We start from the raw sequence: 14910 nt of genomic DNA on the forward strand, positions 1-14910 counted from the left end.
TACAAGTTCTGTGTCCTGCAGTGTTTTTGCACAACATCAAGAGAAGGGCAAGGACCCCTGGCTGTGCAGGCAGTCTCCAGAGGTTCGTCCAGCCTTTAATTCTCTTCTTGGTAACCATAGTACACGGCCAGTCTGCACATCTCTGTGTTCCAACTTGTATTTTCCAATGTGAGTGGGAAAAATAAAACTTCAGATCACTTCTGCTGCTGTTTAAATAGGGGATGCTAGTCAGGTTACTTAGTCTCTGAGCTTTGGGGCATGTATAAAATAACAATAATGGTGTCATGGTGAAATGAGGTATGAATATACAATATTTTGATTGAGTTGCTCAGGCTGGGTGTTACCCTCCTGTCTCAGCCTCCCTGAATCTTGAGATTCATGTCTTTATTAAATGGGAACGTTTATTAATATTGCTGCTATATTTAGTTGCTCAGTAACAAAGAAAAATACCGTAATTTTTTTTTTTTAATCAGAAGACTCATTGTTTCTTCAAATTAACTGGAAGAAAATTTGGGGAAAGATATAAAAAGGACTTATTTAATTATTTTGAAGAGATTACTACATTTCATAACTGCATTTCTCAGTAAAATATCCCTCTACATATAGAGCCTGAGTACAAGTTTAGTTAAGTCTCTTGGTTTAAACAGTATCTCCCTGTAAGTGTGGGTATACACATAGTAAGATCACCTAGTTGACATTTAGAGGATGATTTTTTAATTTGAATAGAATATTGACTTTTATCATTTGCAATCTAATATTTTTTGTTTTTAAAAACTGTGAAGGGATTATTCTTTTGCATTATACACACTTTTTATAGTCAAGATTATCATTACTGTTTGTGTCCTAATACACAACTTCTGGAGCCTAAATTTTGTGGCTCTCTGCTGTCCCTTGTTTTATGTTGGTTCCTGTTGTTGCGGGTATCATGTGGAGTCTTTGTACAAACACAGACTCTCTAGATCAGGCTCTGAGTCTCAGTCTCCATACTTGGAGCATCTTAGGGGCCGTGATGAGTTCTTCATTGAATTAAGTTGTCAGTGACCTTCAGAGATCCGAGGCTAAGGCACAAGACAGTTCTTTTTGTTGATTCTTTTTTCAGTGCTGTGGCAGTCATTCTGGGACTGGGCGTATGTGTCATCAGTGGCTCCGTTGCACTGGGTAATGTAAAGCTGGAGTAAAACACTGACACAGTAGCCTTTTGTAGATAGAGGATCCCAAGCGGGTAATGGCAATGGCAGCATAATTTGCCAGTCTGCCTGTGTCCTCTTGTAAAATGGAGCAAGCAGGTCACAAACCACCCACGATTGATGTGAGATTAAATGGTGAGGTGGCCCGGAAGCTGGGGCAGTGTAGACAGTGGATGCAGAGCACTGCCTGGCTGAACCTGCCTTGGCTGCACGTCTGTGTGGGGAAAGCAGTGGAGAGCAGGGACCCCCACTAATCTGATGAGAACTCAGCACCGCCAGCTGGCATCATGGGCCAGCTGTCCTGGCTGCAGAGAATTGGGCTGTGGGCTGCAGCCCAGCTGTGCCTCTGAGCCTGACAGTGAGCATCCAGAGCCTCCTGCCAGCCAGGGCAGCGCAGAAGACAGAGCACAAGAAGGGCAGGATGGGGCCACATCAGGCCAGGGAGAGAGAGGATCTGAGAAGAGGCGGGGAGGAGTAGAGCCAGGCAATCTCAGAAAGCAGAGAGGGCCAGGCTCTTCCCGCTGTAAGAGGCCGGAAGAAAGCACAGGAATAGTGACCTTCCCCACAGCAAGCACCAGGAGAGTGCCAAGAGCAGTGCACACCTTTTAAGGAAGGAGATGATCGATGTCCTTGCCAGACTGTACCTCCACACCACATGGAAATAGAGCAGCACAGTGATAGGAAAACCAGAGCACTTCCGGAGACCAAAATCCAGAACATAAAACCATGAATTAAAGAAGACACTGTGTATCTAAAGCCAGCGCCCTCCATGTGTGACATCTGGGTACATCCTAGGGCAGCGATAGTGAACCTTTCAGAGCTCAGTGGTAACTGCTGGCTGTGGCATGGGTGCTGGGTTCAGCTCCACTGTTGAGGGGTGACGGTGTGTAGCTCAGTGGTGGAGAGCTTCCGGCATGTGTGCAGAAAAACAAACAACAAAAGACACAGTCTTGTGAAAATTACTGGACTTTAAAGAGAAGGAAGGGAAACCCTGGGGACTGTGACCCTCCACTAATACAATAGTCAGTGATCACATGAAGCCACTGAATATTAGTAATGTGGTGTTTCCATGGTGGCAGCTTGAGATGTGGCATTTATTAGGTTTTTAAAACTTAGAATGAAAATAGAAAGTCTAGAATCGCATTAAATAATTTCTAAAGTATTACACATTAAACGATAAAGTGTGGATATGTTTCAGTAAATACAAAATATATGATGAATATTTAAATTTTAAAAAAATTATTATAGTGAAAGACACGTTGCCACTAATCCACTCAGAATCCTCTCTCTTGTCTGGAACACACCTTATCCCTTGTTCTTCCACTTCCTGAAGCAATCCCAAAAGTGCCTTTTCATTCTTCACCAAAAGTTCAGTGAATGCGGCTGCTGAGTGCCGTGGATGGGCAGGCTCACGGCACAGGACAATGTGGCCTCGTCCCCCTTAGCACTGTGTGGCTTCCGGTTCTTCCCCAAAGTCAAATGGCCTTGAAAGAGAACCGCTTTGAGTCAGTTTAGGACATAGAGGCAGCCAGGACAGTGCGGCTAAAGTCACTCGCAAAAGAATACTTGGAGCTGTGTCAGAAAGTGACAGGAACAGTGGGACAAGTGTATTTGAAACAAGGGAGGGGATTTTGAGAGGGTCAATGACAATGTCATTTTTACTGTTATTTTTAAAAAATTTAAACATCATTGTGCTTTTCAATTACACCTTGTACATTATTAAAATGTCCCCTCTTGCAAAGATTTTGCTCCTTGTCATGATAACAGAAAAATTAATTAGAATTATATATGTAATTCGTGCTTTTGACCTTCATTAGATTTCTGCTGGGCAGCATTGATCGGAAACTCCAGCCTTTCTTCTGGATCCAGAACACACAGACTTGTATTAGTCTCATCCTCATTCTGGATCCAGGAGACTTGGCTGAACAGAATTGCCATGTGAACAGCCCTCTGAAACTTTCTCTTTCTCTTCCTCCTGGGTGCGCTCTCTGTCTCCTTTCCCGTTACTTCTTCTCACCAAGGCTAGGCGTACTTTGTGCTCCGGAATACACCAGAGGCAGAGGCCGTCTTCCTTGCGTGATGAAGAGGAAGGCAGCTGTAGCCATGATGCCCTCCACCCTGAGTTCTTCAGTGAGACCCTGTGGCTGTGGCTGCTGCACCGGGCCCCCAGAGCTGTCCCTGCACTGCCCATGTCACCTCATTGCAAGGCACAGCTCCCATCTTCTGTGACTCCTTCTGGAAACCGCATGTTTCTCTCTTCCATCCCCCAGCTTTTACTTCCTGTTTGTTTTGTGTCCAGTAAACACAACAGAATTAGTTTTTGTTTTCTTCATGATTTATCTTTTCTGGATCATCCATTCAAAGGTGGGCCATTAGACCATTAGATTTACAAATCATCGGTATTCAAATGTGTTTCCTTTAAGGAGAGAAAAAAAGGTTTTTATTAAAATTATTATTTTGTGCAGTAGAATAAAATTGCAGAGAAAATAAATAAACTTTCACTGGCTCACTGAAATTTTGAAATACAAAGCCACTGATTACCTGAAGATGTTTAACAAAGTCAGCTCATAGACTTTTATATATATTCTTCATGTTCTTTAGAAGAATGAGTCTTATCATTCAGTATCTTTTTCTTCCAATTTCTATTGTTTCCTCTGTCTCCAGCTAGCCTTTGGATTCAGCATTAATATGAAAACTAAATTGAATCATCTTAGACCTAAAAGCACGCGTGTTTTACTGTGTTAGTAAAGAATAATGGAAGAACAAGACCCTGCTATTCTTTCTGTAATGACTTGTTTTAAGGCAGAATTGCTGCTGCTATTCCATAAACAAGCAGTTTATTAATAATTAGTAATGAGGCTTTTTAAAGCATGATTTCATTACTAGTGGGTGTTAATGGAGATGAATTGCTGCATGGTAGAGATCTCACAGCTAAGATAAACAGCCATTTAGAACTCTGGATTTGTGATTCACACTGGGTTAATACAGCTGCGGTTGGTTTTCTTTAAGATGATGTGTGTTGATATTAAGAAGCTACTTTAACAAAAAGAATGTTTTAGTTTTATCTGGAAGTGGGTAACAGGTTTCTGTGCCTCTGGAAATTTTGATAATGTCATTTTGTCCTCAAAATCTTCTTTTATAAATAACATGATTAGTGTTGTAATTTGCTACTATGCTCTGTAGTCTATCAAAATTATTACCAATGCTCCAGTAGCAAAGTCTGATGAGTTTGATACTTAAGCAGTATCTGGAATTGAGAACTTGCTTCTGCAATGTCATTTTCTTCAAGAACACATTATTGGAGTTTCTCCTATACTCTTAGAGACCATGAAGTTTTCTGTCTTGTTCATGCAAGCCGTTGCCGGCTAGGGAATGGGAATGTTGAGGAGGGAAGATTTGGGTAGGTCTGTTTTCTAGCCTATCTGTTCTGTGTCTTAAAGTTCATTCATAAGACTCAGGCCTCGGTAAACACTTGGTTACTTTTTGGAGGGACTGGCACTGCCTGTTGATGAGCCGGGACAGCCCGATTGGTTTCTCAGAGGATACCTGGCTCCCCCATCACGTTTTGTGATAGAGTGATATTTTCTGTGGGTGCTTATGACAAACAAGCACCCCCGGCCTCCTAGGGATCCTCCTGACAAAGAAGAGTTTCTGCAGCGTTGTGATTCTTCGTTCTTCGCCCAGGTTGCTGGCAGAGAAACTGATGGATCTTGATTTGGTAAATTGAACTCATGCCCATTTTGCCAGTCAGAGTGATGGCAACCCAAACCTCTTGTTCTTCATTTGCCTGTATAGTAAGTCTTCTAAGGGGTGATATTCCACCTTCTCCATCTCTGGGTCCTGTGGCTTCATGCTGTTCAACAGCTTCTGGAACATTCCAGCGCACCACCACCACCACCACCACCACCACCACCCCCCGTCCCTTCCTCCACACAGTGCAGTGATGTCTTCAGCCTGGCTGCCCTGGGCATGTCCATCTCTGCCTTGTTGATTGGGGAACTGGGGCCAGAAGCTACGTGTAGACCTCATTTTATAATTTTTGCCAAGACTCCATGATCTAATCAAGGACAAAGTGTAAGAAATACTTTCTTAAAGTTTATGCTGTTAATGATTTAGGAAATTTTTGTCATCTGTTTTAGTGTGGACTTTAAATTGCATCAGCCCCTGCCTGGCAAGCACAAGGTCTCAGGTTCCATTCCTAGTACAGAAAAAAGAAAAAGAAAGTTACATTGCAAAAAAATTTGTGTACAGAGAAAACAAAGACTGGCAAAGACAAGGGAGACTGAGTCCTATGCAGGGCAGAGGGCGAGGAGGAAGAAAAGCTGGGTAGCCCACATCCCGTCTGTTAGGAGTTTTGTTTCTACTCTCATTCCTATATATCATAGATGGGAAAAGTTAAACCCAGGGAAGTTAAATGGCTTGTTCAGGTTCAGGTTAGTAGAAGTTACAACTGAGATTTCCTGATTCCACCTTCAGTAGTTTTCAGTGTGATTCACTGAGTTCCTCTACAGGGAAAAGAATAATTTCATTGTAAACGTTAACTAGGTGCAGTTGATCCCAGAGCTGTGGGGACCTTCTGAATCAAGAAACTCTTAGGAAATGGATGAATCCAAAAGAGAGCTTACTCCTAACTGGATCTCTGAGTGCAGCTTATGACTCCTGGAAGAATTCCTTCTTGTACTATTATTATGTCAGCTCACTTCTGCTGTGTAACAAGTGACCCCAAAACTCATTGTCTCAAAATAACAGTTATTTCTGTTTTACAGCAACTAATCATTAGGATCGTGGTGTAGTAATATTTATGCTTCTTCCACTGAGCTTCTGTCACATCTTTAGAGCACAGTGTAATGAAACTCACTTCCTGAATGACGTCAGATTTCTTCTGAATTTTAAACAGACTATTTCTTTAAAAGGGAAGCTTTTCTCCAACCTTTATTTTACTAAAGAAATAATGATGCCTGATCAGAATGTAATGTGTATGTCCCTTTTTTATTTAATGCCAAAATAAAAAATTGTGTTTTACAATTTATTGAGAGCATTCTTTGTGACTATTGTGCTACTCTATGCCCTAGTTTTGGAAAACAAACTTGAGCATTTGAAAAATATAGTATTGTAATTAGTGATAGTTTCCATTGTGGGCGCCAGAGTGCTTGATGTAATTGAACTATATGGTTTGTTTGGTTTTTTTAACTGCATTGGGGTAGCCTCACTCATGTTGTCCCAGGATTCATTTTTGTTGATGATAAAAATTTTCTAGTCTCAGTTCCCACATAGCCTTCTCAGTCCTGATTACAGAGAAGCATCTTCCATGCTACATAGCAAAACTAGGTTTAACTGTGCCCCTTTATGTTACCAGTTTACACTGACACCTAATTGTGCGTAGTTCTGGGGCACAGTGATGGTTTGATACATGGATACAGTGCCCACTGACCCACTCAAACTAGTTGGCACCTCCATCTCCTTAAATATGGATCATTTCTTTTTTAAAAGGATCTACCTGGCATCTGAACTGATGCGTGCTGGTGTTGCTTTTGGCTCCTTTTTCATGATGAGTCTTCTTCCTCTATTCTTTTTTGCAGTGTCTCAGTTCGAAACTGAGTTCTACATCAGTGGACTTGCACCTCTCTGCGACCAGCTCGTTGTGCTTTCCTACGTAAAGGAGCTTTCAGATAAGACGGTAATTATTTTCTCCTCAGTTGCAGAGGAACTTGGGGGTTGGTTTGTAATCACACCCTAGTTTTTTACCTGTCTGTCATCTGGGCAGAACTTCCTGACCCCTAAAAGAAGACAGTGGAGGTGACCCCAGAGACCTAGCGTGTTTACCTTCAGAGGCTCCTCTCATCGCCTGTCTTTGTTCCTTTCGCTGAGCAAAGAGGAGAGGCATTTTTTTTCTTCTTTATTTCATCAGTCTCTTGGTATTTTAGTAGATCGCAACGAAGGATTCCTTTTGCTGAAAGGCAAAGAAACTGAGCTGACACTGCACATTAGCAGAAATAACAGCAGTGAAGTTGATTGGCTGCAACAACAGGGGTCCCTGTGGTCAGAGAGAATTATGGAAAGGCCCTTGCTTATTTCCTGTGGTCCCGACACATTTTTTGTTTGCTTCCCAGTGGCCTCGTGATTCCGAGCAGCTTGATCGTTGCTTTGAAATGAGCTGATGCTAACTCTCAGTTGTCAGGATGAATGACAGTATATTGAGACCTGTGGCCAGTAGAAACATGAGGTGGTCTGGGATGAAGCCAGCGTCACTGGGGTCCAGCAGAGGGGCCGGTGCACTTGGTGTCCCTGTGAAGCCCCTCACCAGCCTGACTGTATTGTCAGAGTCCAGGGTGCTGCCACAAAGAGGATGGTGTAGGCAGCTTGAAGGCACAAACAAGAGTTTTATTGCACAGAATTTTCATTTGGTTGCTGTATATAAAAGAAATTGCAACTGATGCTCTAGCCCTTTATGGTAAGTGAGTGCTCATTGTTCATATCTTCCTTTATTTCCCCCTCAAATGGCACAGAGTGAAATGGGGGAGAAAGGCCCTGGGAGCCCTTGTTTTGGAGTTGTAGCTGCACTTGAGCACTTCCCCGAGCGAGCACTTGCGTTAAGAGCCATCACTATAGTAACTGGAGCTCTGGGTGCCCATGTTGCTAGGCAATGCGGTGCCGTAGACCTAAGTGAACACTCCAACCTCCTAAAATCGATAGGGTTGGCTTCTAGCCCTGGTGCAGGACATCAGTTTATTATTATTTATTTTTGGAAGTAAAGAACAGCAGTGGCTCCTGAGGGGGTAAATAGAATGCTTTTTGATAAAGAATGTGGAGAAGACGGAGAATGTGATTGAAAGAATTCAGGAATGAAGCAGTAAAATGGAAAAGGGAAAGCGTAATAAACAACTGACAAAAAATGAGGATAGGAAGAAAGGAAACGTTTGTTAATAAAAGAGAGTATTGGAAAGAAATAAAAACTAAAGAAAAGCCAGCCCTATAGAGCAAATTAGAAAATAAAATTTTTTCAGAGGAAGAAGTGAAAGCATTGGCGATGACCTAAAATGTTTGTCCCAGTGTATTTAGAGGCTCATTTTATCTATCACCAAAGTGCACCTTAAATCGTTAAACACAGAATAAGCTAATAAAAATTTAAAGCAAAAGGAATAAAGTGGCTGGCTTCAGGCCATTGCCCCCCCCTTTCTCTTTTCATATTGAAAAGACATTTGGCTCCATTAAATAAAATTTACTTTTTCATCATTCAGTATTAGCTCTGAAATATTTCCCATGTGATGCCTCTTACGAACCCGCCTGCGCTGGTGTGGTGCCAGCCCCTGACTCCTCTCCCTGCTCTCCTTGATGCGTGTTGCTCCTTCACTCCATGTGCACACGCGATCTCCTCTCACAGCGTTCGCTAGGTGGGTACCCCTTAATCTAGCAGGCTGTTCCCCAGTGTTTCGCTTTGCTTTTGTTCATCGGTAAAGCACGTTGTGTTACGTACTGTCAGCACCAGGGCTCAGTGATCATCAGAGCAGATCCCCGGTGTGGGAAGTCCATTGCTTCCTCGCAGCCTGTTTGACCAGGAACAAGGGTTGTAAAATGAATCACATACCAATATTTCTCTTCCATGTATAAAGGAGATTTTTTATATTTTTCTAGTGAGATGGTACTGATCGTTGTTGTTCAGATATGTTTTCTACTTGACCACTTTGGTTTTGACTTTATCCTTTTTATTATATTCAGTTTTTTTAACTATTAAAATTTTTCAGTTTTGCCTTGACTTGTTTTCTGCTTTAAAATTGAGAGACTTTCTCACTTCTTCATAAATCTGTTAAATTATACTATACAATATTTTATTTTTTGTCCCACTGGCTGACCTTTTATAGGTGCTGCTTTATTTTTGGAATGTTTTGGTGTATGAGATGGGGAGCTCATGTAATTGCTTTTCAGTTTTCCTAACAAAATTGGTCAGCAAATCCAGGTTTATTACTTCATTTAGGAAATTGAGAGAGCCTTTATAGTTCTGAATTTCTTTTTCCCCATTTAGTCCTTCTCATCTGTGTCTTCCCAATGTCAATGTCAAAGTGCTGGAGAAATTGTTAGTTTCAACCTGAATTTAAGTGCGTGTTTTATGCTCCTGTGCCAAATCCTTATAGATCATTAACGTTTAAAGGAAAGCACACTTCACTTTTAAGTCCTAGTTTTCCTATGTATTTTGCTCTTACCTCTGACTTACTCAGCTTTAACCTTAGTTATTGTTTTATCCTAATTCCTCTCTGTGTAATTAGGAATGATAATACTTTACTTTGCATTGTTCATTCTAGTATCCTATGAGCAGCTTGTATATAATCCCCTGCTAGATTTGTTGAGTCACCACAGGTCCTCAGCAAATGTTATCTCATCTTTTCTTCTCTGTCTTCTTCTAGAACTTTGCTGTCCAAAACTATGGTTACAGCTGTGCATGGCTGCTTACTTTTAAACTAGCTAAGATCAAATAACATTAAAGGTTAGATTTCTTGGTCACACTGATAACAGTTCGTGTGTCCTAATAACTGCCTCTGACAAGTGTCTACCTTGTTGGTGCAAACGTAGAGCATTTCCATCATCTCAGCAAGATGGGGTTGGCAGTTGACTGCATCTTTAGCATCTCAGCTTGCCAGGCTGATGGAGTGCTTTTATTTGCTTTTCCTCACATTCACGTAGAAAAGATGCAATGAAATCAACTAAGTCACTGTTTTTGGCCACCGTTTTTCTGGGGTAGAATAGGCTGTGGTGCCCTGTTTATCTCACCAAAAAAAGTCAGAAAATGGGACAGTGTGAGCAGCTGTCCATGAAGGGCAGTCAGAAAGGGTTATGTGGGCCAGGATGATGAGGCCAAAGCAAGTATGCCCAACGTGAATTCAGTTGCATGATTTATTGCATACAACTACTTTAATTAATTAAAGTGAGCCTCTCCCTGTCTTTCTGCCCTAGGAAAGAGAATACTGTGCCAGGCCGAGACTGGACATCATCCAGCCGCTCCCCGAGACCTGCGAGGAGATCTCCTCTGACGCTCTGACAGTCAGGGGCTTCCAGGAGAATGAGTGCAGGGATTATCATTTAGGTGAGCATCACGGGAGATCTGGCTCCTCGCACTTCGTACGGGATTTTCTGTTCAACATTCAACTCACACAAAGGGAAATTTATGTATTTATTTGTTCATTTATTTGTTATGCCGTGGCCTTCACACTGAACTGAATCCTCAGCCCCCTTTTTAGTTTTTGAGACATGATCTTACTTTATTCCTGCCACTTTGGCTGGGCTGAAACCTGTATTCCTCTTGCCTCATCAGCCTCCCAGAGTGCTGAGATTACAGGCCTATGCAGCCACATGAGGAATTTAAATCAAGGTGCTGAAAGGGTATCAAAGACTATCTGAGCTGATCTCCTCTGTTAGGAACCAGAGCGTCTAGTCCCAGAGATACTGCAGAGCTCACCTGAATGCTTAGTAGCAGAGGGGGAGGTAGAGCTAAGACTAGCACAGAGATAAGAAGTGGGCTCCTCATTTTCCGTTGTATTGTTTCTGTTGTCCTGAAGAGTCACGTGACACTTAAGTTAATATCAAGCAGTGTGACCATGGTATTGGATCATCCCAACTCTACCTTTGGGATGGCGGCAAGGTGGTGCTTCTGACTGTGACTGAGCCCCGGGACCCAGGAGGAGCCCCCAGTCTGCCTGGACCTTGGGTGAAGACTGGAGTGAGGGGGTGACTGCATTTGTCACTCACTGCTCAGGAACTAAAGGAGGCGCCTGCTGCCCAGCCACACGAGGACGTCCGTGTTGGAGCGTCATTTCCTATACAATGCATTGAGGAAAATGGAACAGTTGGGCTTCTTAGGCATTCTTTCCTGAACTAAAAACAGCTGGCTTTTTGTAAGAATATTTTCAGTTCTCATTTCGGTCAAAGAAATGAAGAAATAGTCTATAGGTGCTTGAGCTTTGTTATAAGAAGCCCTGTGATAAGTGGGAAATGTGAGGGTATATTCAGATTTGGCAAGAAGCACCTGTGATTGGCCACCAAATGCGTCCACTGTAGATATTTTGCTCAGAGCAAAGTCGGCCACCCACTGAGACACTCTTCTGAACAGGTTTTATGATTGAATTCTGCAAGAAACACTCTCCATTGTCATTGGACACAACATGCTGAAATGATACATTATGTCCCCCAGGTCGGGCACCTGTCATTTATGCTTTTAATGGCCTTGACCTTGATGAGAAGGAAACATTTATCACCAACTGCAGGGTGTAATTGTTCTTTAAAAAATAGAACAGTGCTGCAAGTGACCATAGGTAAAGTTTATGTACTGTAGATAAATTCTGATCATGCAACAGACATGGAAAATTTTGAGTACTATTTGTCATCTGAAGTCAGAGTGTTAGTATATTAAATATAGAATTTTAGGCTCATCTTATTTTTTAGGTCTTGTAGTGTATATTTTCTTTTACTCTCCCTCCTTTTTGCCCACCTTTCTTGCTTCCTCTTCCTCATAATTTTACACTTAAATTTACTGAAAAGCACTGAAGTATATTATGCCTCCTTTCCTGGCATTCCCTCAGAACCAAACACGCTCACTGCAGAGATAAACCAGTTCCTGTTCCCCCTGAAATTGGTGGACTGAGTGGGGCCCCGAGCCTCCGGCATGCTGTGTACTGTGCAGTCGCCCACTTCTCCTCTCTCCCCTCTAGAGTTCTCTGAAGGGGAGTCACTCTTCTACATTGTGAGTCCCAGAGATGTCGTGGTGGCCAAGGAGCGAGACCAGGATGATCACATCGACTGGCTCCTCGAGAAGAAGAAATATGAAGTAGTTTCGATTTTAATTTCTTTAAAGTATTGCCTTGTCAGGAACAGAGAGAGGATAAAAGATCTTTGTAGCAAATCTTACGTTTACTTGAAGCAGGGTACCCCAAGCCAGCAATACCTAGGACGCTGCTAACTCCTCAGTAGCCTTCACAGCAGTAAAGGAACACACTGCAAGGAGGTTGCAGGTTACTGGCTTTCCTGTTATGGGGGGCAGGTAGTGGTAGAGGGAGGAGGGAGGGAGGTAGCCACAGTCTACTGAAGTTTTTATTTTGATTTTTTTTCAAGGAAGTTAAAGTAGAGCGAGTCTTTCAGAGCAATTTGGATAGTTTAGTGAAATCATTCCTTTTCTCCTTATTTTGTATATGAAAGTAGAGCTACCCAATCTACCAAATTTAAGCTTACTTAGATCATTTGAACTACTACTTTGGGTAGGATGATATCATCTACTTCAAAAAATCTTAAAATTTGAACAAATAATGCCCCAAATGACTTTAAGTCAAGAATTTTTTTTTCAGTTTAATAGCTGCAAAGATACTATATTGGTTTAGAAGTCTAAATTACCTGGAAAGAACTGGAGAAGAAAACAGATTTTTAATTTGTACTGTTCAGTAGTGGTGGCAAACCTATGACACTGTGCTACAGTGATCTGTTCGTGTTATTGGAAGCTCTGAAAGGTTTGCCATCACTGGTATAGACTCTGGATATTGCTATCTGGTTCATAACCTAGTTATGATCATATTGCTTTAGATACAGTCATTGCTTAAGTGATTTTATGTTTTATATTATTATGTTAATCTGAAACTTGTAAACTTTCCAAAATAAAAACAAAATCAAGAGATTTTCCAAGCTTAATTGTAGATGCATAGAAACACATGCCTGTAGTTTACTTTCACCGAAACATGAAGGAAAAGTGGCCCCTTCTCCCCCCCCCCCCCCCCCCCCCCCGCTCCCCAGTGTGTCTGTCCCTCAAGTGTATGCCGTACAGAGGTACAGCAACAGATGCCTTTGTGGCTTTGACATTAGGAGATTTTGCTTTATTTTGATTTGTATATGAAATGTGATTCCACTATTGTAATGTGGAGTGAATTCAAATGGAAATGAAAGAAGTCTTCATTTTGGTTGAGTGCCTTTGTTTGAGTTTGAATTCATGAGTTCATTCAACCGTAGCATTAAAAATTCCAGTACTTCAAGCAGAAGCTGCAGGAAAATGGGACTTTTATTCATATGTCCAGAATGTTAAAACATAATGTAGTGTTTGTAACCACAGTATCTTTCTCTCCCATTCTCTCCCTTTTTTCTACTCCTTTTATCATGCTTGTGTAAACATAGGAAGCTTTGATGGCAGCTGAAATTAGCCAGAGGAACATTAAAAGACATAAGATTCTGGTAAGTTGCCATTTTTTTTGGACACGTAATCTTACTTTTAATAAATTCTAATGAGACCACAAGTAATTTGAAAAGAGCAGGTTCCTCTCAGATTGTATTTCAAACTTATTTTCTAACCTGTGAGGTCAGAATATTTCATCTCATCAAATACATTTCTACCTGTAAACTAAAAACTCAAACACCTGCTAGGAGATGTATTAGATAATTTCAAAATTGTATTTGCAAAATATATTTTCAATACAGAGCTTTCCAGTTATGTGTGTAGAAGTTTCTTTAAATGATAGGTTAAATCGTGTTATCACAGCATTTATCAAAAGAGATGGTGTCAGTATCTCCATTAAAACAAACTTGATTGATTTTGTTACAGAGACTAAACGAGGGCATCAGATACATTTCTAGTACATTTTGGACTCTGGAAAAATACAGTAACTGAAAGCCAGTCTCTTTGCTAACTTGACAGTGAATGTGTAGATGGAAAGCAGACAGAACCACGTCCTTTGCCTGAAAGGGCTCCGCGGAGATCATCTAGCACAGCGCCCTTAGTGATACGAGGGAACTGGAACCTTAATCTTTCTGACTGAGTTTCAGCTTAACTTCCTTCCTCCTGCACTTTCCCCACTCCAAACTCCTCTACAGAACTCCACGTACTAGTCCCATTTCCAGAGTGCACAAAACTAATAATGTAGGAATGGAGAGGAGAGAAAGTCAGAGCATCCTTGATTGTTCTGTCACGCGTTGTGGGGAACAAGCAGGAATTCTTCAGAAATGGAAGCAAAAGATGGCAGTTTAGTGCAGTGTCTGAAGGGCACAGAGTGGAAGGTGTGGCCTGCTTGCCTGGAGCAGGGGTCATTTGGGGGATTCAGACATGGGCAGCCAGACCCAGATCCTTAAGGCAGTTAGGAACCTAGTTCCACTGGGGACTTGTAGAAGTTTACGCTCCCACGTTCACTTCCGAGGTCTCCTTGTTGAGATTCTGTGAGGGAGGCTGGCTGAGACGTGGGCCAGCCGGGGGACTTCTGCCCAAGGTGCGTTGAGACTGCATGGAGTCAGCAAGGACAGGGAAGTCCTAGGAGGTGGATCCCAGGAAAGAAATGTGATTCTAAATGAATTCAGTAGTGTTACTTACAGTGTAGGTGGAACGCTTGAGTTTGGATCACCTCTGTGCCCCGCAAGGCACGTGCTTAGTGTTAGAGAGCAGAGGAACCCACAGTATGCTGCCAGTCAAGAAATGATGCATATAAAACAGATTGGGGCCAGCCTGAGGAAGGGTGTGTCAGGAGAGCTGAGAGAGATTCAGGTAAAGAGCAGATGCTTAGGTTAATGCAGTAAGCAGGTCTAAAATCCAGAGAGTACCCCAGATGTGCTGATATGAAAGTAGTGTTTGTCCATCTGTGCTTTGTGTAAGAGACACTTAAACACGCTTGCGCCAAGGGAAGAGATGGAAACCAGGTCGATGGGAACGTGTACCAAGGCGGGGATCACAGAGCGAGCTGCACAACAAGAAGGGATGGATGTGAGGAGAAAG

The 14910-nt window shown here is 42.1% G+C and overlaps 1 protein-coding gene across 1 annotated transcript in view; it reads left to right on the top strand.

Annotated features, from left to right (window-relative positions):
• Nucleotides 1-14910, top strand: part of Vps41 (VPS41 subunit of HOPS complex) — a 147228-nt gene that overhangs the window by 102388 nt on the left and 29930 nt on the right. Inside the window, exons 11-14 of the mRNA XM_003469953.5 lie at nucleotides 6767-6864; nucleotides 10134-10263; nucleotides 11885-12000; nucleotides 13329-13385. Coding sequence (XP_003470001.2) covers nucleotides 6767-6864; nucleotides 10134-10263; nucleotides 11885-12000; nucleotides 13329-13385 — 401 coding nt within the window. The remainder of the gene's footprint in view (nucleotides 1-6766; nucleotides 6865-10133; nucleotides 10264-11884; nucleotides 12001-13328; nucleotides 13386-14910) is intronic.

Source organism: Cavia porcellus, unplaced genomic scaffold (genome assembly GCF_034190915.1).
Source record: "Cavia porcellus strain 051 isolate PalLab524CR breed Dunkin Hartley unplaced genomic scaffold, mCavPor4.1 scaffold_23, whole genome shotgun sequence".
Classification (NCBI taxonomy): domain Eukaryota; kingdom Metazoa; phylum Chordata; class Mammalia; order Rodentia; family Caviidae; genus Cavia; species Cavia porcellus.